The sequence below is a fragment of the Chaetodon trifascialis genome, chromosome 15 (assembly GCF_039877785.1).
Source record: "Chaetodon trifascialis isolate fChaTrf1 chromosome 15, fChaTrf1.hap1, whole genome shotgun sequence".
NCBI lineage: Eukaryota > Metazoa > Chordata > Actinopteri > Chaetodontiformes > Chaetodontidae > Chaetodon > Chaetodon trifascialis.
This window is the reverse complement of record NC_092070.1, coordinates 18,280,411-18,304,124: the sequence shown is the minus strand read 5'-3', so window position 1 is coordinate 18,304,124 and position 23,714 is coordinate 18,280,411. Positions and strand designations below refer to the sequence as shown.

At 42.2% G+C, this 23,714-nt stretch overlaps 4 protein-coding genes across 4 annotated transcripts in view; 3 read left to right on the top strand and 1 right to left on the bottom strand.

Annotated features, from left to right (window-relative positions):
- notch3 (notch receptor 3) overlaps positions 1-5,903 on the top strand; it is a 29,571-nt gene extending 23,668 nt beyond the window's left edge. Inside the window, exons 26-33 of the mRNA XM_070980521.1 lie at positions 43-182; positions 271-496; positions 647-737; positions 820-988; positions 1,089-1,393; positions 1,514-1,661; positions 1,791-1,888; positions 2,094-5,903. Coding sequence (XP_070836622.1) covers positions 43-182; positions 271-496; positions 647-737; positions 820-988; positions 1,089-1,393; positions 1,514-1,661; positions 1,791-1,888; positions 2,094-3,593 — 2,677 coding nt within the window. The 3' untranslated portion in view covers positions 3,594-5,903. The remainder of the gene's footprint in view (positions 1-42; positions 183-270; positions 497-646; positions 738-819; positions 989-1,088; positions 1,394-1,513; positions 1,662-1,790; positions 1,889-2,093) is intronic.
- A 338-nt stretch (positions 5,904-6,241) lies between these two features.
- On the bottom strand, positions 6,242-9,246 carry LOC139343642 (retinol dehydrogenase 8). The gene is made up of 7 exons (XM_070981392.1): positions 9,133-9,246; positions 7,689-7,844; positions 7,433-7,594; positions 7,159-7,338; positions 6,977-7,070; positions 6,665-6,848; positions 6,242-6,531 (listed from the first exon to the last, which is right to left on the bottom strand). Exons 2-7 carry the CDS (start codon positions 7,783-7,785, stop codon positions 6,322-6,324), a joined length of 927 nt encoding a protein of 308 aa, XP_070837493.1. The 5' UTR covers positions 7,786-7,844; positions 9,133-9,246; the 3' UTR covers positions 6,242-6,321.
- Positions 9,247-16,329: 7,083 nt separating this feature from the next.
- Positions 16,330-18,452, top strand: soul5 (heme-binding protein soul5). The gene is made up of 7 exons (XM_070981378.1): positions 16,330-16,367; positions 16,498-16,557; positions 16,848-16,929; positions 17,010-17,130; positions 17,594-17,736; positions 17,842-18,005; positions 18,123-18,452. Exons 1-7 carry the CDS (start codon positions 16,339-16,341, stop codon positions 18,211-18,213), a joined length of 690 nt encoding a protein of 229 aa, XP_070837479.1. The 5' UTR covers positions 16,330-16,338; the 3' UTR covers positions 18,214-18,452.
- Positions 18,453-20,023: 1,571 nt separating this feature from the next.
- Positions 20,024-23,543, top strand: nr5a5 (nuclear receptor subfamily 5, group A, member 5). Its single transcript, XM_070981059.1, has 7 exons — positions 20,024-20,123; positions 20,987-21,102; positions 21,293-21,434; positions 21,770-22,524; positions 22,705-22,824; positions 22,961-23,108; positions 23,296-23,543. The coding sequence occupies exons 1-7, from the start codon at positions 20,024-20,026 to the stop codon at positions 23,541-23,543; spliced, it is 1,629 nt and encodes a 542-aa protein (XP_070837160.1).
- The last annotated feature ends 171 nt before the right edge of the window (positions 23,544-23,714 follow it).

Genomic DNA, 23,714 nt, shown 5'->3' with positions numbered 1-23,714 from the left:
TGTACATAACATTAATCATTTGCCTCTCTGCCACTCCTATAGCTCCATAGTGTACCTGGAAATAGACAACCGCTTGTGCTCTGAGGACTGCTTCCCCACAGCTGACAGTGCTGCGGAGTACCTGGGAGCCTTGTCAGCTGTAGAAATACTCCGTTTCCCTTACCCAATCAGAGAAGTCCGTGGTGAGTAGGGATGCTTAAAGAGCACAAAGTGACTAGTAATACTAATGAGGCACAAATGTGTGATTACTAATTTGTCTTCTCACCACAGGTGAAAAGATTCCATTTGATGAAAAGATACCTCAGTGGGGCAAGCTGATGCTGGTGGGGCTAGCTTCTCTTTTCCTTTTGGTCATCCTCGTGATAGGCATGTTAATTGCTCGTAGAAAGAGAGAGCACAGTACCCTTTGGTTCCCTGAGGGCTTCTTCCTCAAGAAGGAACCCAGCAGCAATAAGAACCGCAGGGAACCTGTGGGCCAGGATGCTCTGGGAATGAAGTAAGTTATTTGTGTGCAAATATTAAGACTAATGGTATTGTAGGGACTGAATTGCTTTAGCAATGTGATGTGGAATTGCTTTAAGAATTGCCTTTGAAATTGAATTTGTTTCCTCGTGCTCACATGTTTAATATATTCATCTGTAAACAGACACATGCCTAAAAATGCGGAGGAATCTCTCCTTGGAGATCACAGTGATCAGTGGATGGACTCAGACTGCCCAGAAGCAAAACGGCTCAAGGTCAGTTACACAACTTTAAATCATCTTCATCATTTTACATACGCAGGAAATTAAACTAAGTTCTCTTGTTCTGTGAGTTCAGGTTGAGGAGCCGAGTATGCTCTCAGACAGTGAAGATGCAGTGGACAGCAGGCAGTGGACTCAGCATCACCTTGCAGCTGCAGACATTCGTGTGCCTCCCACCATGGCCCTCACCCCACCTCAAGGAGAGTTTGAAAGCGACTGCATGGATGTTAATGTCAGAGGCCCAGGTTGGTAGTGAGACAATCTAAGTTTTAAGATTACTTCCAGGGTATCATCTGTTAAATTGAACATTTGAACTCACCCATGCCTGTTTTCATCTCCTACCAGATGGTTTTACACCTCTGATGCTGGCATCATTCTGCGGAGGCGGATTAGAGCCTGAGATAGCTGAGGAGGAGGAGAATGAGGAGTGTTCAGCCAACATCATCTCTGACCTAATCTACCAGGGCGCATCCCTTGCTGCCCAAACAGACCGCACTGGTGAGACAGCGCTCCACCTAGCTGCCCGATACGCCCGTGCTGATGCTGCGAAGAGACTGCTGGATGCCGGGGCAGATGCCAACGCTCAGGACAACACAGGACGTACACCACTGCATGCTGCAGTGGCCGCAGATGCACAGGGTGTCTTCCAGGTAAACAAAAATTGATGTATACTGTTTACTGGTGACATTAGTGCTAGAAATGAATATAACTTATTTAAGCACGTGTTGTATAAATTATAATGTCAAACCCAATATCTTCCATCCTCCTAGATTCTGATCCGAAACCGGGCTACAGATCTTGACTCCCGTATGTATGATGGCTCCACTGCGTTGATCCTGGCAGCCCGGCTGGCAGTAGAGGGCATGGTAGAGGAACTCATCACTTGTCATGCTGATGTCAATGCAGTTGATGAATTGGGTAAGTGTGCATGTAATGCTTCATTCCAGTGAGTGTCCTGATGCAGATGTTGCTAACCCTAACCCTGTTTTGTGATGATATTCACTGAAAACATAGATGTGTAATCTCATTGTTTGTCATCTCTTTCAGGTAAATCTGCTTTGCACTGGGCTGCTGCAGTTAACAATGTGGATGCCACTGTTGCCCTGCTGAAGAATGGTGCAAACAAAGATATGCAAGATCTCAAGGTATGACATTTACTTGTTAACTTGTTAACTTACTTGTTGACCCTGTTTTAACCACCCTTCTGCATCAGTGTGGCTTTAATAGAGATACAGTTGTATCTAACACAGCCTCTGCGTTTCATTGTTTCTGTGTTGCACTCTGTCGATGACAATAAAGTTGAATCTAATCTAATCTCTGTTTGCTTTGTTTCTCTGTTTTTCTTTTTAGGAGGAGACTCCTCTCTTCCTTGCAGCCCGTGAGGGCAGCTGTGAGGCTGTGAGGGTGCTGCTGGCTCATTTTGCAAACAGAGAGATCACAGACCATATGGACAGGTTGCCAAGGGACATTGCTCAGGAGCGCATGCACCACGACATTGTGCAACTTCTTGATGAATACAACACAGTAAGGAGTCCCCAGGGCCATGGAGGGGCTGGACACCACCTCACTGGGGGACACACTCTGTCTCCTCTCATGTGCCCACCCAGCGCCTTCCTACCTAGTCTGAAGAACACCCCACAAGGCAAGAAGAATCGCCGGCCTGGGGCCAAGGGTTCTAGCCTGGGAGGTCAACATGCTACCAGTCTGAAGGAATCGGTCAAGGCCCGCAATAAGAAGCTGACCTTGGACATGCAGAGTGCCTTACTGGAGAGCTCAGTTACCCTGTCCCCAGTCGACTCACTGGACTCACCCCACGGGGGAGCTAGCAATGCTGGCTACATCACCAACCCCACTTCCCCTGTGGCCATGCAGTCACCAGGGCTCTTCCATTCCTCCATGTCTGTCCCAAACACCCCAATGGTACATAACAGCTTGTTGGACGGAGGTGGCCCCTTTGCTGTGTCTCTAGCCCAACTCAATGACCTGGGAGCTGGAGGAATGTCCTTGCAGGGACGCGTCTCCATGGCTTCAGATGTCAACCATGGCTATGTGCTGAGTTCAGGCCAGATGGGACTCAACATGGGCATGGTCAGTCCAGTCAGTGTGCCCTTTGACTGGCACAACCGGATGCCCCCCTCCTCCCAGTGTGGTCAGGTGGTGAATCTTGTGCAGAGTAGCCAGGCAGGCATGCACCCCCAGAGTCCAGCCATGCAGCAGCAGAATATGCTGATGCACCAACAGCAGATGTACCGTAATCCAATGCTGCAGCCCACACCTGTTACCTCCACACCCACTATCAGCCCAGTCAAGCTGCCCTCCATTGCTGAGCAGCAGCAACAACAACAGCAGCAGCAGCAGCAGCAGCTCATCAACCACACCATCACCAACCAGCAAAACATGACCCGCATGGGCACCTCCACCCCACCAACACCTCAGACCTCTCAGCCCCCACCATCCTTCTTCCAGCAGCAGCAGATGCCTCAGCAACCTTCTCAGCCCAAGCCTTCTGCTCAGCCCCCACAGGCAGCCACACCAGCAACCCAGCCCACTCAGGCCCTGCCTTCCCAGCCTAGTGGCAGCACTGCAGGAACGGAGGACTACCCAACCCCTCCCTCCCAGCACAGCTACTCATCCGCACTAGATGCCACGCCCAAGCATTACCTCCATTTGCCCAGTGAGCACCCCTATCTGACCCCCTCCCCAGAGTCTCCTGAGCCCTGGTCCAGCCCCTCTCCTCACTGCGTCTCCGACTGGTCAGATTCCACACCCAGCCCAGCAGTTGCTGGCCCTGCCCAGACCCAAATTACTCAAATCCCAGAGGCCAATGGCAAGATGCAGGTGTTTGCGTGAAGATCTCACGGCCCCTGCTTGAAAAGGGACCTGGGGTAAAAGAATTTGTGGACTGGCTCTTGGGCCTGTCTGTGTTTATATGTGTCAGCCTGTTTCCAAGATTTTTATTGGATTTGGATTGACTATGTTTATCACTAGGACCGTCTGCTAGTGATTTTTGCAGAGAAAAAAAAGTAAAGGGAAATGTGTGTTGTCTGGAAAAAAACAGCAGACAATTTAATGAAGTAATTCTGTCACAGATGGACTTGTTTTTTATTATAAAAAAAAAAGTATATGAAGAAAACCGAGTCTTTCATTTCAAAGACTTAGGGACGCTCTCCTGGAAACTAACAAACATTTAAAAAGTAGACAAGAGAAAAAAAGTAAAATGTTGAAGGGAATTCATTTATTTTTATTTATTGTTTTTATCTCTCTGAACTGCTTTTTTACTGCTCTTTCTGTCCTAATGTGCCAGCCCCCCCTATTTTATGTGGCCTATATTTCTATTTAGCCATTATGGTAAAGGAATATAATTCATCATTCAGACCAGTTAACAGACAGAAAGAGGAATTTTTGCCTCTCCTGACCAATATTTATTTAGGCCAACAACAGCTGGTAAAGATGATAAACTGGTTCTAGCAAATATATATTAAGAGTTGCTCAGTAGTGATATGATTGAATTGTGGTAATTGATTACTTTCTATATGAGTATTATGAATAAGAATGTAGATGAGTGTCTCTGAAGCACTTCAAGTGACCGGCCTCAAAGGGCAAGTGTGTGTCAAATTCAACATTTAACAACAGTGGATATTTATGATATATTGGTGACATCTTCCTCATGACCTTTCAAAATAAATCAGCAGAGTAAAGTAAGCTTTAGGTCTAATGCTCTCATTTCAACTGTGGTTTCTCACTGACTCCACAGGACTCCTCAGTTCTGCTGTCAGCCCTGTAAGTGTTAGTTTTGAAGTTCATTTTCATTCAAGAAGCTGTGTCAAACAGAATTGTCTTTAAAATCAGCCTCTCACTGCCCTTTTTAGTTTATTATTATTTTTTTGGTTTGTTTCATTTGTTTTATACGCTGTATATTTGTGAAAACCATGGATGGATTTTTTTTTTAACATCACGTCAGATGAACTAAGCTATGCTTATCAGCTGCTATTTTATATCACTCTTCCCTGCAAACATTCCTCCATTTTGCCTGTCTTGTTGAGTCTAGACACTGTGCCTTTCAGCAGCATCCAACACAGAGAAGCAGATGACAGACAGGTAGAAGTTTCAAGAAGTGTTCAGCCTGTATTGTGTGGAAAAATTCCTGGACTTTATGTGGCAGTTGAGATCCTCTCACCTCGTCTCCGGTAGTGTCTGTGGTGGAGATGTGGTCAGTGTGAGCGCGTGACTGCTGGGCTGTGACTGCTTATGCCCTGTCACTCCTCAGGGAGGTGTTTTATGGCATGCAGTGGGGCGGTTCCCCTTGCATCTACAGTAGCTTCCAGTCCAGGAGCCGTGGAGTCGCATCTTAAGATGATTGTTAGAAGAGACTGAAGGAAAGAACACTACCGTGTAGTGCTGCACCCTTTAACTTTTTACAGAATTCTGAGGCGATGCTCCCCGTCATCCAGCTAACCTTGTGTCATGTTTGACCAACTCTTTATCCCCACATCACCTGAGTGTGTAGGTTAGAGGTCTTCTTCTCCTTAATGTACTGAGGACATTTCAGCATAAAGTCAATTGATAAAAGTAGAATTTTGAGAAAGTAACCATTGCATTTTCATCTTGTGACATCCTGAACAGACATGAGTAGGCCACCACCTCTAGCTGTTACTTTTGTGGTGACCTAAAAAAAAGTCCCTAGTTGTGTCATAGACTGAGTTTCTGATCTGTCATGCATTGTTTTATCCTGTTCACTATAGGCTCAGTTTCTGTTTTTTGTTTGTTTGTTATTTTTATATATAACTGGTCTTTCAATTTCCCTACAAGGTCGCACTAAGTGTTTTGTACATTTCAACCCCCCAACATCTGTTTGTAAATATGTTTGTTCTGGGTAGATCTTTGCTTGAGAAGTCTTATGTTTCTAAAATGATTGTTATGTACTAAAAAGGACAAAAATAAAATGTACTTCATTTAGCATTATTTGAAGCTGCGGCTGCGACTGATATTTTATTGGTCTTGTTATTAGAACAGTCATAGATATTTTCTATCATTATTAATTTCTATACTTGTTTAAAAGTAGTTCAAAATCATTGTACATAAAACCTTTCCACGGTTTTTCTTTTTACAGTCAAAAGTTGTAAAATAAATTACTTATAATAAAAGCTGTAGGGAACTACATCTTTGTGTCCTCGTGTTCAGTGATTGTTCCGTCTTATAAAATCAAAACCAGTAAAATAAAAGCACAAATGCAATTATGAGCAGTTTCATAGTGTTAAATGTTACTCTTTCTGTAAAAATATCATTTCTGATTTTTGAAATCAGCAATGAATGAACACCTTGATCTGTCTGAGCCAACAAAATTCACACTGGCAACACTAATTACAGGATTATTGCATTAGATTGCAAATTTAGGTGTCACAAGATATTGTGTCCATGTCGATTCAATGTAGTTTCATGCAAACCAATAGAAAAAAAACTGCACAGCAAAAAGGAAGTACTATATAAATAAATACTATGTGCACACTTACATCACAAGGAATTAACAGTTACTAAACACAGTTCAGAGTCACTTTATTCTTTAGACAAAGTGAAATCTCTATTTCTTCCCGGCCCGCTTCTGCAGCATGCTCAGCAGCCCGAGAGTGGCATTGAACACGTTGTCATGTTTGAAGATCATCTTATAGAAGGTGTCCAGAGGCAGTCGACCAGACGGATCTGCATGCTTCAGTGCGGTCATGGGCATGTATAGGCGGTTCGTCTGGTGGCGCAGAGGAGGCTCCTTGGCTGTGATCACTTTAATGGTTTGCTAAACAATAAAAACAGAAGTATTTCAACACTGGGGGGGGGGGGGGCTTCCTCATTGTGTATTTTTACGGGCCAAATCAATTATTTTTAGCAGACTTTTGAACTCACACAGAAACATAATTGTCAACACTTGCCTCAGCCACTTCCTCTGGTGTCTGGCCTAATGAGGCGAAGACCTTTTTCGAGTATGGCAGGTAAATTTCACGGAAGATTTTGGCGGTCTCCTCGTCTGTCCCCGATAGATCCATCTTCTCAGCATCCTCATACACTTTCCTTTCGAACTCTGTTACCACAGGGCCCGGTTCCACAAGAGTCATCCTTGTGACAGAAATATAAAAAAGATGGATAAAGGACCACCAAATGGCCTACTGATAACACAAGCTTCAGTTATGTGGTGGCCGTGCTAAGTTGTTAAAGCTAATGTATTTTTGAGGACATGTATTCACTTGATGTTAAACTTCATGGCTTGCACTGCCAGACTTTCACAAAATCCTTCCACCGCAAATTTGGAGGCAGAGTAGACGTCATTGAACAGAAGCCCTGTGTGGAAACATAAGGAAGCCTGTTAGCAACCTCCTAACTCCTTCTCCTCCTTTATTCCTTCTTCCAGTGAACAATACAAACGCACCCTGTATTCCCATGACGCTGCTCATCACCACAATATGGCCGCTCTGCCTCCGCTTCATGTCCGGCAGCAACTCTTTCACCAGCCGTGCCAGGCCAAAGAAGTTTGTGTCAAAGAGCTCCTTCATGGCAGCGATGCTTTGGCACTCCAGCGGTCCAATCATGCCCACACCAGCATTGTTCACTATAAGAGCAGAGGATATGTCATCACATGCTTGTGGAGACATCCAAAATTCACGACAGAAAGTGTCTATGAATGTGACGGAGAAGAGGCAGACCGAGAACATCCACTCGTCTGTCCGGCAGGCTGTTGACACACTCTCTGATGGAGGCTTCACAGCAGGCGTCTAACTCTTTGATTTCCAGGGTTTTGTTTAAGGAGTCACCTGCCGCTTTCTCCAAAGGCCCCCGTTTCTTAAGATCCCTCATTGTGGCAACCACTGCCTCAGATAAACAATGAACACACGGGCTGTCAGTAGCTGTGCTTATTCCTATCCTCTACTGTCTTTTGATTGAGGAGAGCGAATGGCTGACCTTTAAATCGTTTAAGCTCGTCCTTTGCCAGCCGTGCAGCCACAGCCAAGCCAATGCCAGAGGAGCACCCGGTCACCAGCACCCTCCTGGTTCCCATGATTCTTTGACCTCTGACCTCAAGGCTCAGGAGGATCCTGACTGCTCAGTCAAAAAATGCTGTGAACAGGGAAAGTTAATTAAAGGAATATTCCTCTCACAACATTACATCATCCTCATCACAAGAAAGACATGATTAAATGTAATTCTCTTTTTTGGTGAACCCATTGTTGTGGACATGCCAAGTGTACATTTCCTTCATTTACAGATGTCTTGAATACAATTTAGGAATCCCCAGAGAATGTGCATGGAAATTGATGTGAGAGAGTGATTTACAGAAGCACAGAGTCCAAGATTTTCCACTGCATGCTCAAAATACAACAAATCTTGCAGCTGGACTGGATTATGGTCCAATGACATTACCGTAAGTGGAGGCAATTGGTATCTCTGCTTCTCCTTTATTCAGTTTAACAGATTTATTTCTCCCTGTATGGCCACTGAATGCAAAATATTTAGTCCTCTAAGATGTCTTTGTTGGTGGCAACTGGTATTATATTCAAATGTTTACGCTTGAGGTTTCCAATGTTATTCCATTGCCCTTCTGCAGCAAGTATTGAGTCAGTCTGTAATGTCATGTTTGAACATTCACCATAGACACAATAAACAAAAACTGAGCCGTGGTGCGACACAGTGGCAGAGCACTACAACAAATAGTTGTTTTTGTCAGTAAAAGGGCATTATGTCCTTTTCAACGTTTCTTTTAAATCAAAACTCACTGGATGTGAGAAGCCAACCTTGGCACCACTCAGGCCAGTTCGCTATTTGTTCAAAGATTATATTGGCTCTAATCTGATTTGTGTATCCTGGAATGTTGAGTCGCCTACAGCTGCAAGCTCAGTGCTTTGCCTATAGAGGCGCCTCAAACACACTTGAACCTGCAGCAGGTATAACAGCAATGGATATAATTCAATTCAATTCAATATTCCTTTATTCGTCCCTCGAGGCGAAATTCCGACGATAATATATCCATATATATGTGTTGTGTCACATTTCTGAGATGCACAACATGATAATAAAACAGTAACAAGTCTGGAAATCCACCCTGATCGGTGTGAAATGTATGGTGATGCTTCATTTATTTACATATAAATACACACACACACAAATACCGTGAAGTAGAATTATACCTTAAGATAATGACACTCCACATAAGTAGGCCTACCTCCAGAACAGTGAGATATGTGCAAAGTTACTCCCCATTCAATGTCAAATTACAGTGACACCACTGGGGATAAAATATACAATATTGCCACTGTAAGTATTGTAGACACTGTAAGTCCCTACAGGCCGAGTTAGTTACAGACTCAGAGGCCTGTGGGTTTCCCTTTAGGTGTTGTAATCGACCAACCTGTGGTGCGAGCAGCGCGTCCTCCGGTAAATAAAGACTGTATTAAACCAACGGACCGATAAATTCACGTTACTGCAGTATTCACAGAGAGGGACACGACCAAGTCACACCGGGACATGCGGCTATATAAGCCCAGCGATTACCTAAATGGGTCACAGCCCGACTGTGGGAGTTGTAGTTCTTTAGGTGACAGCGACTCTCTGAATAACTGCAGTACGTCACATGGCTGCGTGATACATTATCATCTCACTTTGTCATTTTCGAAGTTTAAATTCAAACTGTGTAAGATACTAAGCAAAACAAATTATTCTTATTGTGTGTGGGCTTTTTTTTTTTTTTTTTTTTTTTTCGGTTTGTGCGGGTGCCTATTGCCTAATTAAGACTCTCCCACTGATCGAACCTGTGTCTTCAGGTTGTTCACAGACTGTGTAGACTATTAAAACAGAGAACAGGCTGTTGACCATCAAGAACGTTAATCATCAAAATAAATACCTGTATTATTCCCACAGAAGAATATGTAATTGTGGTCTTCGACTGTGACCACTGGAGAACAATGAACATGATCACTGGGGGGATATTTCGGCCTTAATTAGGATGCTTTATTTTCCCTCACAAAGAGTTCTTTAATCAAAACATCATATTGCTAAAATTGTTCCTAATTATTGATGCTGTTCTTTTGAAACAATTACACCAAGTTGTAAAAAAAAAAAAAAAAAAAAAAAAGTCACTTTTTTTATAATTGTGACAGTTCTTACCGGAAGTATATTAAGAAAGTGATATGTATTAACTCTAGCTTTACGAATTTAAGAAACTGCAGTTCCCCGCTGTAACCACAAGGTGGCAGTGAATACATATAATTGCATAGTCAATCGTTCATTCCCACAGTGGCAAGACAGACACAATACTAACAATTACCAGAGATCTCTCTGTTTCTAATACGGAGTCCACCAAATAAAAGTAGGTTTAAGCTGGTACTCACTAAACACTAAAACTAATACCAGCTTTGCATTGCAAGCTTTTTCAACTTGCAATGCAATATATCAATTCCTATGTGCAATATAGGAAACTATTCACTATCATTACTCCAGTCAGGAGTACTATCATTCAATGTGAAATGTCAGTACTTATGGTTCATATTCATATCAATGTGCAATACCAGTATTGTTTGCTCATATTTCATTACTCCTTGTTTATATTGTTTATATTGTTTGGTTGATATTTAATATTTAATGTCCTTTTACTGATGCCCTCTATGTTTGCTATCCACTTTTGCTGCTGTAATACCTGAAATTTCCCCACTGTGGGACTAATAAAGGTATATTTTATCTTTGTGTAAACCTACTTTTATTATGTGTGTGTGTGTGTGTGTGTGTGTGTGTGTGTGTGTGTGTGTGTGTGTGTGTGTGTGTGTGTGTGTGTGTGTGTGTGTGTCGACAAATTTAATATGCTGCAATACCAGAGAGTGACCACTGGAGGGCGGAAAATACTCGTGAATTTAAATTATCTCAAACTGTCGATGCATTCAAGAACAGCATGGGTTTTGCAAATTAAGTTCGCAAGGACGAACAACCGCTATCTGCTTGCGGGTTTGTGGGACTTTTCACAGAAATAAAATCAACATGAATTCGCTTTTAGATTTCATTCATGTTGACAGAACTGATTAACTGACTTATTCATTCAATTAATTGTTACTAGTGGTAACAGCAAACGTGGTAGCGGCAGCAAAACACGGTGTTGTCGTTTCAATAAAGAAGTCAGGCAATAATTGACTTTTGTCCACCCTTCTGTGAGCAATCATGATCTGATTTTATGTTGCACACTGCATGAGTCTGCAAATTACGGAGCTACGCTGGGTACGAGATCCGACCAGCGGGGCAATTCTCAAAAAGTAATGACTTTTTCAAATAAATAAATAAATAAATAAATAAATAAATAAATAAATAAATACGGTAGAGTTGCATGTTCTTCCGAGAGGTATTGAATGCAACAATACGTTCTCGAGCACGTGATTTCACGTTAATGCATCATGGCGCCTGTCAACAAAATCAAAGTGAGTGCGGATCGTCGAGCCTCTCAAGAGAAATGGACAAAGGATTACGTTTTTGTTGAGGTAAACATCCACTGTGTTGAAGTTAGTTTCTATAGATGAGCTTGCGGCGATGAAAAAGGCAAATTTTAAGAGTCATTCCAGCTAAACACATGCTGAACTGGATGAGCTGCGAGGACAAACGCGCCCGGGTTAAGTTAAGGCTCTTGAGCAGAGTTTGGATGCCCAACAAGCGGCTAAGAAGCTGAAGCTGCTGCTGTGGAGCTGCTGACAGTTAGTCTTTTGACAAACGCTTTTGCTAACACCAGTCAAAGTGAAATTATCTGTATGGAATAATTTACAGAGATGACTAGAAAACCTGCTGTGGAAACTCGGTGTCTGTGCGGTTTGGCCTTCATGATGGACATTATCAAGAACTCCTCAGAGCTGAACCTCCAGCTCCAGACAGCTTCCAGCTCTCTGCTTCAACATGTGAAATCAAGTAATGTTAAAGGTGTGGCAAGTGCACCTGGCACGAGGAAACAACAAAAGCCTGTTAAAGCATGTGAATATGCTGGTGAGGGTGAGAACTCCTTCACTTGACAATAGATGGTGACTTAACAGGCATTTATTGAGAGGAAAGTTTATTCAAAAGCAATATTCATATGTATTTATACAAGCAAGTTTATTTGCCAGACAAGATTATTATGAAAAGAGCTCAACACGTGAATGGGAACGCGTGAGAGCTGGACTGAGGCCTGGGGCGGGGTTTCATGTGTCTTCCTAAATACTTTGTCAAAAGAGGGAAATCTTTTAATTCTAAGCTGCCGTTCAACTCAGGCTGTATTACTTCTATTCAACGTTCACTTACATAAAAAGTGATGACGATGTCCTTTATGGAGCTGAAAAGGAAGGTGGGGTTTACCTCCAGTTAAGGCATTAATTAAGGAGCAGCAGTATGCACTTATGGAGTACAATTTCCTGCCTTTGTTTGCCACACGTTAAACCTTTGACTGTGACTTTATTAAAATTAGGAAATCGGGTTTATTTTAAATATCAGTAGATCATATTAATTACTGCGTACAGCCTCGTACTTATTGATCAAAGCTGTCATTATGAAACTTAACAGAGCTCTGTCTTCAGCGAGTTATTGCTCTTATCAACAGAGATTAAATGATTTTTTTTTTTCATTGATGAGAAAATGATCCAGAAAAGAGTGTCTCGAGAAAATGAGCATTTTGTCACTTTTCTGTTTTTTGTTAAAGATTTGAATTTTTGTGTTTCAGTGATAAATTTTCTAACGCTCCTTTCAACAAAATCAGCCATAACTCCTTGGAGTAACCAATATTAGATCAGCTGTAGCTTGTTAAAGTGTTTTCTCTGTAGCACTCTCTCACGTGCTGTGCATGTGGGTGTGATCGGACCCTTTGTCTCTGGTTGAATGCATTTTCTTGAACTGGGAACAAACTCTGAGGATTTGATGTTGTGCAGGGACAAAATGGGTATTATGTGGTCTGCGCCAACAAAAGGGACAATGTCAGTAATTCTCTTGTGACATGAATCCTTACATAGTCAGTCCATCATTTCAGTGTGAGCCTCTTGTTTGTTGCTGTCAGACCGTGTGTAACAGAGCCAAGGTGGACATTTAGGACATAGTATACAATGTGATGGTAAATAATATTACGTGGGAAGTAGTCGTTTCAGAAGAAACATGAGCCACCGCCTCACATGATGTTTTGTCACAAATTAGGCCCCAAATGTGGCTTTGTTCTTAGCCGATTCTTTATTGATTCTTTATTATTATAAGTGTGGATCCCACTTTTTTGCTCAGTTGTTCTGATCATTAGATTGTAGGTGGAGTAGAGAGACAAAAGAAAAAAGAAAAAAAGATGACATTCTCATTATTTTGTTCTTCAACTTCTAGGAATCATAAAAATAAAAATGATTGCAGAGTAGTTGTAATGGATTGCATTGGTCTGTACAGGTGTGCCTAACAAAGTGACCCCTGTGTGTATGTGTAAAAGGTTATTTATCCATTTTACCTCCCATTTTTCATTAAAGGTTTACTGATATTAAGACAGAACAAGGGAAGTTTGCACACACTACGGATAAAGACATTGTACTGAACATAAAAATTAGGGAAAAAATACCACACAGATAAAGTCTTCTGTGTACAAACTAGGGCTGCAACTAACGACTATTTTAATAGTCGACTTGTCACCGACTATTGAAACGATTAGTCGACTAATCGGATAATTATTAATTTTTTCTTAAATTTAGCATGAAGTTGATTTAAATATGTGGCAAATGATAATAAACACAAGAAAGATGGGTACAATGAAAAATACATCTTTTATTGAACATACTGCGGATTCGTACAAAAATTAAAATGTCCTGTCTAAAACCAATTAGGCACAGTGCTCAGTCAGTAGAGACATAAATCCATAAATAAATAAACCTCTGTCTTCTTTTGTTTGTTTTTAGGGACAGGCAAATAAATAATAAATTAAAATCAAGTAAACTTTTTTTTTTTCCTGTAAACCAAGAACAGGCTCATTAGCAGCAGTAGAACAGTAAATAAAACAAATATTATGTGCATTTCATGAAGTACATTCAGTGGTCAACTGCACAGTCTGTTGCAAAAGAACTTTACAATTCTTTCTCAACAGTCTGAAATCTAACGGTTTTAACAACTGACGTTTGTAGATACATGGCTGAAAATAAGCATTCAGAGTTGTCCATATTCAAGTTGTAAACATGGACTGTGTGATATAACCTGGACACAAACCTGTCATGGTGGACAGACCAGAGGCCTGTACCATAAAGCTGGATTACGGCTTAGCGAGATAACTTCAGGTTTAACCCTGGCTTTTCGGTACCATAAAGGTGTCTTACTTTCTATCGGGCTACGTTGCCGTGGTAACCTATGCTGAACACCTAACCGGCTCCGGAGCGGGATAAGTTCAGGATAAGAGCTCAGCAGGTATAAAAGCCCCACCTACTGACCAATCAGTTCTCTTGGAAAATGGCCTGTCCGTTTTATGAGAACCCGGTGGATCTTGGTGCACAGCTTGTGCGAAGAGCACTCAGGCGCGAGAGAATATTTAGAGATCGCTGTAATCCATTCGAATTGTCTGAACAATCACTGTACGAAAGGTACAGGTTTTCGGGAGAGGGGTTACAATACATCTGTCAGCTGCTGGAGCCTTACATCAGTAATGTAACGCACCGCAACCACGCGCTGACAGTCCCGCAGACAGTGTGCATTGCACTGAGGTTTTTTGCCACAGGTAATATATTTCTTAGTGATGTTTGTAATTATTATGATGTCTTTAAATCCCTCGTTGGATGGGTTACAAGCAAGCCACAGATAAAATGTCATTAATCAATTATTTGTTTAAGTAAATCATGGATTGATTCATTCATTCATAGGTACTTTTATGTATTCTGTTGGCGATGCCGAAAACCTCGGGAAAAACACAGTATGTAGAGCTATTCATAAAGTCGCGGGGGCCCTGACTGAGCTTGTCGATGCATTCGTGGTGTTTCCCGGCCACCTGCCCACGCAATGCATCAAAGAGGGCTTTTATGACATTGCAGGTAAGCAAGGTTGATGTGTAATTTGCATAATGTAGACTAAGCCCTGGGATGTTTGCCGTTGTATACTGTATTGTATATAGCCTCCAACATGTAGGCCTACATATACATATGCTACATGTATAAGATATAGTAAGCGTACTGACCACTTTGAAGTATATTTTTATACTTATGTTTGATTTGCTCCCATGTTCTCTTTGCTCCACTCGGGCTGCATCTGAAATAATAAGGCTACAATCACATGCCATAACGAAAAATTTCATACACAGATACATTTATGGAACACACAAATGTTACTGTAGTCAGATATACAAGTGCAGTCATAGTGGGGAAGTAATATTATAATGGCACTAACTTACGCATTGACACAGTCGGCGATTTTTTGCCAGCAATCCTTGCGCCGTTTGGCAGCTGCAACTGTGTTGCTTTTTGCCTGGATTATTGATTTATATTCCTCGTATTTATTAATTATTATTGTTTGCTCCTCCGTAGTGAAATATGCGGCTCGGGCTGATTTTTCCATGTTTGCGATTGGTCGCATGCAGCAAACTCCGCCCTTTTTATGTGAGCGCGCACAGATCTAGATTGGACAAGCCTGAATTGAATTAGTGAGTTGATAGCCGGCTTTATGGCACCGAAAATCCGGAGGGCGGAGCCCTATAAGTAAGAGGAAGCCCGGCTAGGTTAATCAAGCTTTATGGTACAGGCCTCAGGTTTAAAATCAACTTGAGGCTTAGGCTATGTCGTTCAGTTTATTCATACTAAGAAAAGTCAGCATATCAACATGGTCTCGTGTGAGACTTGCTCTCTTCTGGGAGCGGATAAAAACCGTATTGTCTTGAATGTTACTTGAATCTTACCGAGTCAGACTCCGTTTCGTTCAACTGCCCGACGTGCTTTCTCTTTAAATGTTCGTGCATCACCGAGGTACTGCCATGATACGCAAGGTCTGCTTTGCAAACCTTGCAAGTAGTCTTTTTATTCGCCGTATCCAGGCTAAAATGCTCCCAAACTTTAGAAGTTTTGGTACGCGTACCTGTTGAGACGCTATTGCGCATGAGCGACTCTCGGCAGAGATTAAAATCAAGTGAGATGCCTCACTCTGTTGGAAAAACGCGTCTGGCGACAACAGATGACAATGGAATTCATTGTCGACTATTTCTATTATCGATTTTTGTCGACAACGTCGACTAATCGTTGCAGCCCTAGTACAAACACACCTCTCTTTACTGTCCTCATGTCATCCCCAGGAGCACCGACATACTCACAGAATAACACAGGTAGATCTCTCAGCTGCACCTGCACTGAATGTTGTTTCAGTGTTTGTTACAGTCCTGCTAAACCAGATCTCCTTGAATTCATCTCCATCACAAAGATGTTATTGTTTAAAGAGGTTACAAAACATGTCAATGACACACACAGTCAAACGTGACTCTGTTTGTGTGAGACTTCTTTCTCATTGGTCATAACACTGCATTGTCTGGTTTGTGTTATGGCTGCAGGGAGTGGCCACTTTTCCTTTCATAACTAGGGTTGGAATAAATAGTTGCTTTGGGCCAGACTGCAGTGATAAAATTTTTCGGATGCACAGAGCCCAACCGCCTGCCACAATGTAAGTCCCGTCCTCTGTACTGGTTGTCTTAGATGCAAATCAGTGAATAGAGATTTCTAGCTGTCTGAACTGAGTTTAAATGTTGTGTGAAAAGTGGCCTCTTTTCACTGGATGTCACTGTGTGTCTCAGGATTTATCTGTCAGGGCTTGTTGGCTTTCTGCTGGTGCTGACAGCTGAGGCCAGAATTGGGTAAGAAACTTGAATTTAAATCCCAGTTTTGAGTAGGTTGCTGCATTAATTTTTTACCTCATGTAATTAAATGTTTTTACATTGAGGTGTTGGTTATTAGAAAACTGTAGCTTCCACAAGTCAAGTTAGATTTTACTAATCAGCTCCTAGATTGATCGACATATGAGGAATTGTAGATATTAAGCACATTTTTTTGGATATCTTGGCAAAGATGATTACTGCTATTACCTTATAAACCCCCTAATGTCTCCATGTGCGTCTTTTTAATAACTTCTGCTCTAATTACACAGAAACTCATCGCAGGCAAAGTTCTGCTTTGAAACAGAACAGTGCCTGATGTTTGATCAGATCTGTGAGAATGACGAATATGAGGTGAGAGAAACCTTTTCCCATTTCAGAGGCAAGAAACTGAGGAAAAAGCTCACTCCTCTGCGTCTGCTCGTGTCCCTCAGGTCCGTCGCTATCGCTCTGTGAACTGGGTTACAACCGAGGAGACGTCCCTCTTCATGGAGATGGCAGCAATGCGAGCTTTCAAACGACTGTATAAATACATCACTGGTGCCAATGAGAATGGTGTGTGTGTGTCTACTCATTTATTCATGTTTTTTTTTAAGGATTAACATATACAAGATAAGGAACAAAATCAGAACAGCACACCATGCACATGCACGATGCAGTGGTTCAACATTGCACAAAACAAGTTGCATTTTGAATGTTTGATAATAAAGTTTTAAAGTCTTCAGAAGGAATGTGAGATTTCGCATGCAAATCTTTTTGTAACTCCTTCAGCTTTGTAGGAACATACAATTTAAAATCTGTTTTTCCAACCTCTGCTTGACCATGCGGTCCAGCTAAGATTAAAATGTCCTTTGACCTAACATCATAATTACTGTATTTAGATCACAGACTGGACATGGTTTGGCGGTTTCATTGGATTTTAAACAAGTCAGAACATTTTGTTTGTTTTGTATTTTCTATTTGTGACATTTCTAAAAAAAAAAAAAAAATGATGTCCTTTCTTAATGTTTCTCTTCAGAAAAGAAAATTGAAATGACAGCTCCTGTTCTTATGAAGATGCAAGAAGGTAACAGGAGATTTTGGGAATCGGGTGTCTACACAATGAGTTTCTTGCTGCCAGCTGAATATCAGAAGAATCCCCCCAAACCTACTGATGACGAGGTGAGCTTTTCTGCAAAATGTCGGGAAAATAGAAGACATCAACCTCCATTTGACTCAGAATTTGCATCCAGTTCTGGCAGATGATGAAACTTTGCTGACTTGCAGGTGTACATCCAAAAAACGCCAGACATGAAAGTGTATGTACGGAGCTACGGAGGATGGATGACGGGCCTGGCTGACAAAAACCAAGCTTACAGTCTGGCCTCTGCCCTGGACTTAGTTGGTGCAAAGTACAAAAAAGACTTCCACTATGCTGCTGGATATAACAGGTAAACAAATCAGCATCACTTTCTCAGTGATAATCCAAAAAAGAAAAACTATTAAACCATAAACTATCAATATTTGACGATGCATTAAATTTCTGCGTGTGTGTGTCTTTCTTGCAGTCCAATGACGTTGTTTAACAGGCACAATGAGGTGTGGTATGTCGTTGAGGGTGACCCGGAGTGTGCCAGCAGTGAGGAACTGGGGTTCTGAATTTTGTGAGCTCCGTGCAATGGCAGTTTACAGCAGACGGTGTACGTATGTGGAGAGATATTATAGCTTCAAGTCACGCTGCTTCATGTCCTAATGTGCCGTATAAACAACCAGCCAGTGAGAGCACAGATTTAAAAAATGCGATGAGTTTGAAAGAATCTGCCATACTTCTGAAAATGGTTTTACACTAGCTTGTCTGATGGTTTTCTGGTGTGTTCAATAAAGTTACCCTTTTGCATCATTTGTAAAAAATGGTTTTACACTAGCTTGTCTGATGGTTTTCTGGTGTGTTCAATAAAGTTACCCTTTTGCATCATTTCTTTTAGTTGTTCTTAACCAATCAAAGGCCTCCTCTTTGGGCCTATCTCAAAAGTGTAAAGCAGTATCAACAATAGGCAAAGCTTGCCAAAGACTCACTGCGGTTTAGAGCAGAATTTTTCCAAGATACCACCAGATGGCGCTACCAACCTCAAGAATATCATTATTTCCAGGATTACACACTCACAGCCAGCACTTCAGGCTTTTCAGTACCATACACTAAGTATTGCTGAATGTTTTTTGTTTTTTTAAATGACAACTTAATCTCTGCTCTTAAAGAGGAGAGGTTGTCAGAAGCCGACCAGACTGCTAAAAATAGCAGGGAAACAATTTTATTGATCAATGTCATAATCCATTTACAAGCTAATTTGCAGGCGTCACACCACACGCCCTTGCCCTATTGCTTTGATGTAACTGTGAGCGTTATATAAGCATCTCAGGCATTGGCTGGGAATGTGGAAATAAATGATGGCAGTGTCTGATTTCACTTAGTGGCTTATATTGTAGTTTTTTGATTTTGCTATCCTTTCCCTGAATGCATTATTAAATTTGACCGATTCTATAAAAAAAAACACACACACATACATAAAAAAACCTCATCATTAGCTTATGAACTGCAATGCATTGTCCAAATGCCTACAGTACAGGCCCCTTGTCTCACATTTGGAAGCAGTTACAGTAAAGAGTGATTTCCCATGTAAACATCTCATACAGTTCAAGGCCCAAAGGGGTAAAATTATCCAACACAACAAAGCAAATATTGGAGAAAAGTCAATTTACAAAACATTTGTGAAGCTGAGCGTTAATTTGTCTTATTTCCTCATCACTCATCTCATAATGCCTCCTACTTGCCTTGTGAACCCCCAGCCTGGGAATCACTTGACTAAATTGTGGATGATTTGTACTTCTGATTCTTTACATACATTTTGTGGATTCTACTTCTGTACTTTTACTGAAGAAATATTTTAAATTAAGCCCTCTTACTTGTAATGAGTATTTATACATTGCTATATTGGTACTTATGTAAAGGACCTGTGCATGTCTTCCACAAGTCCATGTTATAATACATAATAATACTTAGATTTCATGTTAAACTCGAAGAAATACCAGGAAATCTAATTGCCTGTACTTCTGACTGTGCACTCTTAAGTGGACTCTTATCTTATCAGCTGAGCTCCAAGATGGCTCTGTGATACTGGAGTGATTTCATGACAGTAACACTCCAGCAGGTGGACATCTGTCTGTTTCCCATGGAGAGGCTGGTTGGCTTGCTGACTGGGTAGGAGTGCCAGTCAGGAGAGGTTTTATGACACTCACTGCAGATCAAAGTCCGCTTGTGGGCCTGGAACAGCCATCAGTCCACCGGGGCTGTTGGGCTTTCCTGCCGGCCTTTCTGTGGCTCTCCTGCGATGTCCACCTGGTCTCCTGATCTCTGCAACAATGACCGTTAGACGGCTGGAGTGACGGTGAAGCTCATGTCCCCTCAGTCAGAATGGACCTACCTGGTTATCACCCACAGCAGCCGCAGCCTCTGGCCCACCGTCCTGGCAGCTATCCAGAGGATCTGTTAACTTTGGAAGGATCATCAACATGTGAGTATAAGATGGGTAGATAGGGCTCTTTTAGGCAGGATTCATAAAGAACTGTCCAAATTTGCAATATTATACAAGTAGCAATGTCTTAAGTGTTGTGTTTTGAAAGTTGGTATCTGCAAATTTACATTGTGGATTAGTTCAGAAAGTATATTGATCCCATCTATCTAGAAAGTAAATCCACATTTGCAGAAGTAAAGGCATGTAAGTGGTGCACAGATGTTTCTGTGGAAGTTACAATCTGTAATCTTTGGGAATTATGTAAGGTTCATGTCTGTGAGCATAGTCAAGCAAGTCAAGATGAGTGATAAGGTACTGTCTGTGACAGTACCTTATCCTGGCCTGGACCGCTCACTATTTTAACAGCTGAGCAATAAACCTCATTAGATGACATTAGATGACATACATACCAGCAGCAAAGCACTCAACCAGAGCATTCTGCAGTACTTGAAGTGAAATCTGATAATATTTCTCTTTTCATTCCAGACATATCTGGAATCTGCTGTGACTGACTTAAGATATTATCTGCACTGATGCAAAAATGAAATATTGTGTTGTATTATTGTTTGTTTCATTGCAAATAATTCCCAACAAACCAAATACAACATTGTGGAAAGTCCCCTCACCATCAGCATATCTGTATTTTACTAAAAGTAAGGGAAAGTTAAGGAAAAGGGAACAGGAAAGAAGGTTGGAGCAGGTTTTAGTTTCTGAATCACGTATGGCATGTCACCACAACAGTCTCAGTTGAACAATCAGCTCTTGTTATCTCAGCTTGTGCCACATTTGCCACCTTTAGTACCAGAAGTTTGTGTAATGCTGTGCATTTGACATTTGATGTCAACTGTGGTGTCATTCTGCAGCTCAGGAGTTAAAGACAGAACCAGACAGCAGACCAGAGTCAGAGGAGAGCTGTCCCGTCTGTGGAGACAAAGTGTCAGGGTACCACTATGGGCTGCTCACCTGTGAAAGCTGCAAGGTAAGGGACAGGGTTTGGACTGTCCATGAAAAAGTATGTTTTCTGTAACAGTACCATAAGGTCAACTACTGTCGAACTAAGATATATTATTTGTGTAACTATGGTGAGACATATTGTATATTGTCTTGTAATCTGCAGAGAGTGAAGCAACAGGTTTACATTCTCTGTCTCTCTGTCTCTCTCTCTGCAGGGCTTCTTTAAACGCTCAGTGCAGAATGACAAGCATTACACCTGTGCAGAACAGCAGAGCTGCCCCATGAACCTTTCACAGAGGAAACGTTGTCCTTCCTGCCGCTTCCAAAAGTGTTTGGCAGTAGGCATGAAGAGAGAAGGTAAATAGCCCCAGCCCTCACAGAAACATACACATACACTCATACCGTTGCAATTGTGTTCTGCTTCACAGCGATGTGCCTTGCTTTCCACTAACATGCATATGGTTTTTATTCTCCCATGTGGGTTATCTTAAAAGTCATAAACCAGTGCTGTAATGACCCAGAATATGTATGTGCATATGATTGTGGATATGACTGTTTTATGGAGCTAATTCGAGCCATAAAAATGGAAGAGGGCATATCAGATTTGTAAAGTAAATATGGCAATGTCTGAAATTGTGTTATAACACCTTGATAATAACACCTTGATAATTTGTTTCATGTTCTGTTAACAGCAGTAAGAGCAGATCGCATGAGAGGTGGCAGGAATAAATTTGGCCCTCTGTACCGGCGGGACAGGCAGATGAAGCAGCAAAAAGTATGTCACCAGGCAAACACTGCTCCCTACAGGATTAAGATGGAAACTACCCAAATTAACCGACCCACAGTTTCAAGTGACCTTCACCTCATGAGCAGTCACACAGGTGCTCCATTGTCCTCTGATGCTTTTCATCAGTCCCACATGTATCCCTCTGGCATCGGGCAGACGGATGCGCCCATACCTTTGGACTGTACTACGAATGCAGACAGGGTGCTCACTCCTCCATCCCTGCCCTACCCTGGACTGTACCACTGCACCTTCCCTGGACACCTCCAGGAGAAAGGAGAAATGGCTTTTAGCTACAGCCCGGCTTCCACAAACTATCCACTGCACCCAACTCCAAATTCCTTTACACCAAGAAGTACACCAACATCATCCCCCTGTTCCACACCAAGCTCAACCACCGCTCTCTCCCAGGCACTCACCCAAACTTCAGACACCGCCTCATCAGCCACTCTTACACCCAACTTCCTAAGCCAGCTCCTGGAGGGGGACCAGGAGGAGAGCCAGCTGTGTGCCAAGGTTGTCACCACTCTGCAGAGAGAACAGGCCAACCGTGGCAAACATGACCGCCTAAATACTTTCAGCATTATGTGTAAAATGGCAGACCAGACTCTGTTTTGGCTGGTGGAGTGGGCCAGGAACAGTGCACTCTTCAAGGAGCTCAAGGTAACGAATCATGGAATTATAAGGTTTTATAACAAACCTCTTCATAGCAGCAGAAAGCTCTAATTTACTGTGTCAGCAGACGTCTGGTGTTTATTCTTTGCTGTGTGATGGGAACTGGAGGTCAAAGGGCAGAGCCTTTGATTTGCAACAATATCAAACACATGTTTATGCTTCCCACAGGTGGAAGACCAGATGGTGCTGCTGCAGAGCTGTTGGAGTGAGCTGCTGGTCCTGGATCACCTCTGTAGACAGGTGACATATGGCAAAGAGGGCTGCATATATCTGGTCACAGGACAACAGGTAAAGGTTAAAGCTAACTGCACAAAATGCAGATCTTATGATTACTAGAAACGTCCTTGGATAGGACATTATGTATCATTTCAGGTTGCACATAAGCTTTAATTCTGATCACTACCTTTTCCATATTCTGATACAGATCGAGGTATCAAACATCGTCTCTCAAGCAGGAGTGACACTAAGTGGTCTGGTATCAAGAACCCAGGACCTGGTGTCCAAATTGAAGGCACTCCAGTTAGATAGACACGAGTTTGTCTGTCTCAAACATTTGGTGCTGTTCAATCCTGGTGAGCTTATAGTACATCCATTATGAGACGCAAATCAGGTTTAGCTTGTTAATCAAGTTTATGAACTAGTAGCATTTTTCTCTTCATGTTACTGTCATGCATGTAGCTTCAGTTATCTTTGAGCATGTGTACATGTCGGCATTGGGTGCCGATAATGATTATGCCACTTATCTTCCTTCTGCCCTAGATGTGAAATCAGTGCAGAACCGCAGGCAGGTGGAGCAGACACAAGAGAGGGTGAACAGGGCCCTGATGGAGCACACCCAACGGAGTCATCCAGGACACTCAGACAAGTTTGGCCAGCTGCTGCTCCGGCTGCCTGAAGTACGCAGCATTAGCTTGCAGGTTGAGGAGTATTTGTACCAGCGCCATCTTCTGGGAGATCTGCCCTGCAACTCTCTACTCACCGAGATGCTGCACACCAAGCACAGCTGAGGATATTCTGCTGTTTTGTCAAGTTTGCCACTGTGAACTTTTGCACCTCCATTTTGGCCTTTCAGACTGAGCTGCGCTTTTTTTCTAGAAAACAGACGTGCTCTTTAAACGCCCTTACAAGACTCAGAAGTGAGGAGAAAAATATGCAATTCAGGATCAGAAATGAAGGCG

What these genes read in the sequence shown, in the direction of transcription:
- LOC139343642 (XM_070981392.1), bottom strand. Translation starts at nt 7,785, where the DNA reads ATGGGAACCAGGAGGGTGCTGGTGACCGGGTGCTCCTCTGGCATTGGC. An exon ending in GCCATGAAGTTTAACATCAA is followed by an intron (nt 6,849 to 6,976) that starts GTGAATACATGT and finishes TTCTGTCACAAG; the next exon opens with GATGACTCTTGTGGAACCGG. An exon ending in CACCAGAGGAAGTGGCTGAG is followed by an intron (nt 6,532 to 6,664) that starts GCAAGTGTTGAC and finishes TTTATTGTTTAG; the next exon opens with CAAACCATTAAAGTGATCAC.
- soul5 (XM_070981378.1), top strand. Translation starts at nt 16,339, where the DNA reads ATGCACAGAGCCCAACCGCCTGCCACAAT. An exon ending in ACAGCTGAGGCCAGAATTGG is followed by an intron (nt 16,558 to 16,847) that starts GTAAGAAACTTG and finishes CTAATTACACAG; the next exon opens with AAACTCATCGCAGGCAAAGT. An exon ending in TATGCTGCTGGATATAACAG is followed by an intron (nt 18,006 to 18,122) that starts GTAAACAAATCA and finishes TCTTTCTTGCAG; the next exon opens with TCCAATGACGTTGTTTAACA.
- nr5a5 (XM_070981059.1), top strand. Translation starts at nt 20,024, where the DNA reads ATGGACCTACCTGGTTATCACCCACAGCAGCCGCAGCCTCTGGCCCAC. An exon ending in TCACCTGTGAAAGCTGCAAG is followed by an intron (nt 21,103 to 21,292) that starts GTAAGGGACAGG and finishes CTCTCTCTGCAG; the next exon opens with GGCTTCTTTAAACGCTCAGT. An exon ending in CACTCTTCAAGGAGCTCAAG is followed by an intron (nt 22,525 to 22,704) that starts GTAACGAATCAT and finishes TGCTTCCCACAG; the next exon opens with GTGGAAGACCAGATGGTGCT.